This window comes from Ornithorhynchus anatinus, chromosome 4 (assembly GCF_004115215.2).
Source record: "Ornithorhynchus anatinus isolate Pmale09 chromosome 4, mOrnAna1.pri.v4, whole genome shotgun sequence".
Taxonomy (NCBI): Eukaryota; Metazoa; Chordata; class Mammalia; order Monotremata; family Ornithorhynchidae; genus Ornithorhynchus; species Ornithorhynchus anatinus.
The window spans coordinates 125,101,753-125,107,752 of record NC_041731.1 but is presented as its reverse complement, the minus strand read 5'-3'; the positions used below and the strand labels follow the sequence as shown (position 1 = coordinate 125,107,752).

General features: G+C 47.8%; 1 protein-coding gene across 2 annotated transcripts in view; it reads right to left on the bottom strand.

The window, feature by feature from the left end:
• Window positions 1–1,327: 1,327 nt before the first annotated feature.
• The window catches only part of CLNK (cytokine dependent hematopoietic cell linker), a 208,208-nt gene continuing 203,535 nt past the window's right edge, over window positions 1,328–6,000 (bottom strand). For both annotated transcript variants that reach the window (XM_039911666.1, XM_039911667.1), the window contains one exon: window positions 1,328–2,127. In XM_039911666.1, the coding sequence (XP_039767600.1) occupies window positions 1,972–2,127 (156 nt within the window). In that variant the 3' untranslated portion in view covers window positions 1,328–1,971. The remainder of the gene's footprint in view (window positions 2,128–6,000) is intronic.

Below are 6,000 nucleotides of genomic sequence, written 5' to 3'. Positions count from 1 at the left end.
AAACACTATATATTCATCGAACAAACACTTCTGGGTTTATCTTAAAGAGATACTATATAAGAGAATCAGGATTTCAACATATCTTGAGGGACAGTGGAATGGAAAGAGCAGAGTCCTGGGATACAGAAAACCTGGGTTCTAGTCTCAGCTTTGCCACTGCCTGCTGTGTGACTTGGAGCAGACCACCTGACCTCTCCAGGCCTCAGTTTCCTTCTCTGGACATGACAGATTGTGAGCTTTGTAGGGGACAGGGACTCTGTCCAACTGATTACCTCATACTTACCCGAGCTCTTAACATGTAATAAGTTTTTAATTAAAGCCATTATGATTATTACTTTAATGCATCATCAAGTGAATAAATATAGATGCTTTTTTAGGAAAAATGTGAGAATGCTTTTTACATGGTATCTGACAGAGTGGCAACTAAAAGTTGGGATTGGTATTTAGCACGATTCTCAGGTGTGACAAACGTATCATCATGGGAGAGCTTCCTGTTTCCTTTGAACATAATACTTGTGACATTTAAGCGCTTACTTGTCTGCTTGCTGTGCTTAAGCTCTGCCACTTGTCTGCTGTGTGACCTTGGGCAAGTCACTTAACTTCTCTGTGCCTCAGTTACCTCATCTGTAAAAATGGGAATTAAAAAATTTGAGCCTCACGTGGGACAATCTGATTACCTTGTATCTACCACAGCGCTTAGAACAGTGCTCTGCACATAGTAAGTGCTTAAGCAATACCATAATTATTATTATTATTACTCTGTGCCAGGCACTGTACTAAACATTGGGATTAATATGGACAGTCCCTGTCCCAAGTGGGGCTCATACTCTCAATCCCCATTTTACTGATGAAGAAACTGAGATCCAGAGAAGAGAAGTGACTTGCCCAAGGTCACACAGCAGAAAAGTGGCAGACCTAGGATTAGAACCCATGACCTTCTGACTCTCGCGCCTGGGCTCTATCCACTATGCCGTGCTGCTTCTCCATGCCTTTGGCTGGTTGGCACACACAGGCCTCTCTTCATCACGATGAGTAGCGGATGGGGAGGAATGGGGCACCTTGTTCTTCTTGCCTCTGCCTTCTTCCAATGATTGTGGTATTTAAGTGCTTACTCGGTGCCAAGCAATGTACTAACCGCTGGGGCGGGTTCAAGATCATCAGGTCCCACAAAGGGCTCACAGTTGAAGTAAGACGGAGAACAAGTCTTGAATCCCCATTTTGTAGATAAGGGAACTGAGGCACAGAGAAGTTAAATGACTTGCCGAAGGTCACACTGTAGTAAGTGGCAGAGCCAGGATTAAAACTCCAGTCCTCTGGTTCCCAGGCCTGGGCTCTTTCCACTAAACTGCATGGTTTCCTAATCAATGAGGGAGGGAGGGGCAGGTGTTAACAGGAACTTTATCTTGCCCCTCATCTCACCAACAACTCTGTCCCAGAACTCCTTTGGCCACTGAGAACCGCTGGGATAATGGGTTGAACGACCATGACAGGATTGGGTTGTCGCCATGATTGGAGTCTTGTTCAGGCACGAGTATAGCAACGCCACAGTCTCCCCGCCAAGAGAGCCGTGCCTTTCCACTCCCAGGATCCCACACCTCACTTCCACTCTGGTCATTGTCTTTCGCTGAGGCCGATGGCTTCGATGACGGGACTATTTTCTAGGCCATCTTCCTTTCATTGGCGGATTTGGGCCGCGGTGATTTCAGTGAATCTGACCTTGGAGGAACATTATCAAATCCAGTCCCCACCAATTACTTTCTTAGCCCTGTTTACAACACAAGTGAGGACTGAAAATGTTGATTCTTCAGTTTCATTTCTTTTGTAGTCTTTGGGAGCCGTTTTTTCTTGGAGAAATTTGAATGTTTTTTCTAGTTATGAAACATGCCTTTCATTCCAAATGCTATCGTAGAAAGTTGTCTCTTGAAGAGTGTGAAGAGTTCAACAAAAACGTCATTTTACACTTAGCACATTTTAACGAGAACTTGGAAAGTGAGGATGTTTTCTGAAAGGAAGCGGATGTGTTAAATAGCATTGTTCTCTGTTGTTTCCTGTTTTATCTTTTCCATCAATGAGTGTAATTGGAGAATATCTGTAGTGCTCAATGATATCTTCCACTGAATCAAATTTCTGAAAGACAAAAGAAATTCCAGTGATTTTTTAAAACACATACTTTGGGCGATTTCAGAGATAAAGTAAACAATTTAGGACACAGACATGATTTTAAATGAAGTATATGTATTTTTGGTCTCATTAAACTAACAAAAGTTTCAATCAAGAAAAGAACGTAAGCGAATGGAGTGGTTACTTGTTGGGAAGAAACGACATCTCATTTGTTAGAGAACCTTTAACAACGTGAACTTCAAAATGGATTTCTCTTACTTGCGCTGATCCTCCGGACTGGAGGTTCCTTCCTCCCGAAATCTGACAGATCGCAGCTCACCCGACATCCAAAGCCCTCCTAAAATACTTCCTCCTCTAACAAGCTACTTCGAACACTTAACGTATTTATTTCTATCCATCCGCAGCATTTTAAATATGTTACTTGATTTTTTTAAAAAAAATGGTATTTGTTAAGCTCTTACTATGTGCCAGGCACTGTACTAAGGCTGGGATAGGTGCAAGTGAATCAGGTTGGAGTGAATCAGGTTGGACACAGGCCATGTCCCATATGGAGCTCATAATCTTAATCCCCATTTTAGATGAGGTAATTGAAGTACAGAGAAGTGAAGTGACCTGCCCGAGGTCACACAACAGAAAAGTACCTGAACTGATATTAGAACTCAGGTCCTTCTGACTCCTAGGCCCCTGGTCTAGCTACAAGGCTGTGCTGCTTCTCAATTGCAAATTCAAATTATTCTGATTACTCTATTTGAAAGTATTTTCCCCACTTCGTCTGTGAGCCAGTCAATCATATTTACCGAGTGCTTACCCTGTGCAGAGCACTGTATTCATTCATTCATTCAATAGTATTTATTGAGCGCTTACTATGTGCAGAGCACTGTACTAAGCGCTTGGAATGAACAAGTCGGCAACAGATAGAGACAGTCCCTGCCGTCTGACGGGCTTACGGTCTGATTGGGGGAGACGGACAGACGAGAACGATGGCGATAAATAGAGTCGAGGGGAAGAACATCTCGTAAAAACAATGGCAACTAAATAGAATCAAGGCGATGTACAATTCATTTACAAAATAAATAGGGCAATGGAAATATATACAGTTGAGTGGACGAGTACAGTGCTGTGGAGAGGGGAAGGGAGAGGTGGAGGAGCAGAGGGAAAAGGGGAAAAAGAGGGTTTAGCTGCAGAGAAGTGAAGGGGGGGGTGGCGGAGGGAGTAGAGGGGGAAGAGGAGCTCAGTCTGGGAAGGCCTCTTGGAGGAGGTGAGTTTTAAATAGGGTTTTGAAGAGGGGAAGAGAATCAGTTTGGCGGAGGTGAGGAGGGAGGGCGTTCCGGGACCGTGGGAGGACGTGGCCCGGGGGTCGACGGCGGGATGGGCGAGACCGAGGGACGGTGAGGAGGTGGGCGGCGGAGGAGCGGAGCGTGCGGGGTGGGTGGTAGAAAGAGAGAAGGGAGGAGAGGTAGGAAGGGGCAAGGTGACGGAGAGCCTCGAAGCCTAGAGTGAGGAGTTTTTGTTTGGAGCGGAGGTCGATAGGCAACCACTGGAGTTGTTTAAGAAGGGGAGTGACAGGCCCGGATCGTTTCTGCGGGAAGATGAGCCGGGCAGCGGAGTGAAGGATAGACCGGAGCGGGGCGAGAGAGGAGGAAGGGAGGTCAGAGAGAAGGCCGACACAGTAGTCTAGCCGGGATATAACGAGAGCCCGTAGCAGTAAGGTAGCCGTTTGGGTGGAGAGGAAAGGGCGGATCTTGGCGATATTGTAGAGGTGAAACCGGCAGGTCTCGGTAACGGATAGGATGCGTGGGGTGAACGAGAGAGACGGGTCAAGGACGACACCGAGATCGCGGGCCCGAGAGACGGGAAGGATGGTCGTGCCATCCACGGTGATAGAGAAGTCCGGGAGAGGACCGGGTTCGGGAGGGAAGATGAGGAGCTCAGTCTCGCTCACGTTGAGTTTTAGGTGGCGGGCCGACATCCAGGTGGAGACGTCCCGGAGGCGGGAGGAGACGCGAGCCCGAAGGGAGGGGGAGAGGACAGGGGCGGAGATGTAGATCTGCGTGTCCTCTGCGTAGAGATGGTAGTCAAAGCCGTGAGAGCGAATGAGTTCACCGAGGGAGTGAGTGTAAATGGAGAACAGAAGAGGGCCGAGAACTGACCCTTGAGGAACTCCAACAGTTAAAGGATGGGAGGGGGAGGAGGTGCCCGCGAAAGAGACCGAGAATGACCGGCCAGAGAGGTGAGAGGAGAACCGGGAGAGGACGGAGTCCGTGAAGCCAAGGTGAGATAAGGTATGGAGGAAGAGGGGATGGTCGACAGTGTCAAAGGCAGCAGAGAGGTCAAGGAGGATCAGAACGGAGTAGGAGCCATCGGATTTGGCAAGAAGGAGGTCACGGGTGACCTTAGAGAGAGCAGTCTCGGTAGAGCGGAGGGGACGGAAGCCGGATCGGAGGGGGTCTGGGAGAGAATGGGAGTTAAGGAATTCTAAGCATCGATTGTAGACGACTCGTTCTAGGATTTTGGAAAGGAAGGGTAGTAGAGAGATAGGGCGATAACTGGAGGGGGACGTGGGGTACTGTACTGTACTAAGTGCTGGGGAGAGTACAGTATAACAACAGACATTTTCCCTGCCCACAGCGAGCTTATGGACTAGAAGGGGAGACAGACATTAATATAAATAGAGTTTAAGCTCCTAGTACGCAGGGAACATGTCACTTCTGTTCACACCCCTCTAGACTGTAAACTCACTGTGGTCAGGGAATGTGACTACTAACGTTGTTGCATTGTAGCCTCCCAAATGCTTAGTAAAATGCTCTCCACATAGTAAATGCTCAATAAATACCACTGATTAAATAAAATCAATCGATTCTGCCCGTCAAACTGAGTTTTGCAGGTGGGGGGTGATATACTGCGGATCTCCTGTGGAACTGGGACGAATTTATCGGGTCGCCTTGTATTTATCAAGGAGCTTAACACAGTGCACTGGCATAGATTTAATACTTAATATTTCTTGCTGATCTCCCTGCCTCCTTCACTCTAGGCCATACTTCACTCTGCTGCCTGGATCATTTTTCTACAGAAACGTTCAGTCCACGTTTCCCCATTCCTCAAGAACCTTCAGCGGTTGCCCATTGTCACCCGTCGCCGGGGACAGGTTCTTTCGGAATCGGCGTGGCGAGAGAGAGAGGGAGGCCCGGGATGGAAAACCTGAGTTTTGTATAGGATTTATTCCACGGGCGAATTGAATTAATAATGTAGACGTGACAATCGGCCTTCCCTTTTGGGAGAAATATGGTGTTAAAGCTTCCCCTTTGGGAGGAATATGGTGTTAGAGCTTCCCTAACGGGAGGAATACAGTGGTATTTTACCCGCGTGTGTGAGGACAGCTGGGTCCGCCCAGGCAGAGCTCGCTTATGGTTTACTCACAACGTGGGGAGGCGGCTAGTTCCCACCATGTGCGCACCCACTGAGGAGGAACCCACTTAGGCGTTAAACCCACTTATACGTTAAAACCCACTTACGCGTTAAGCTCACGTAGGCGCTACTTGCACGTGGTGAGGCGGCTAGCTCTCACCACGTGCGCACCCACTTGGGAGGAATCCACTTAGACGTTCAATCTACTTATGCGCTGAACCCACTTATAATAATGTTGGTATTTGTGAAGCGCTTACTATGTGCAGAGCACTGTTCTAAGCGCTGCGGTAGATACAGGGTAATCAGGTTGTCCCAAGTGAGGCTCCCAGTTAATCCCCATTTTACAGATGAGGTAACTGAGGCCCAGAGAAGTGAAGTGACTTGTCCACAGTCACACAGTTGACAAGTGCCTGAGCCGGACGTCCAACTCATGACATGCCTTAGACTTACTTATGCGTTACAGTCACGTATGCG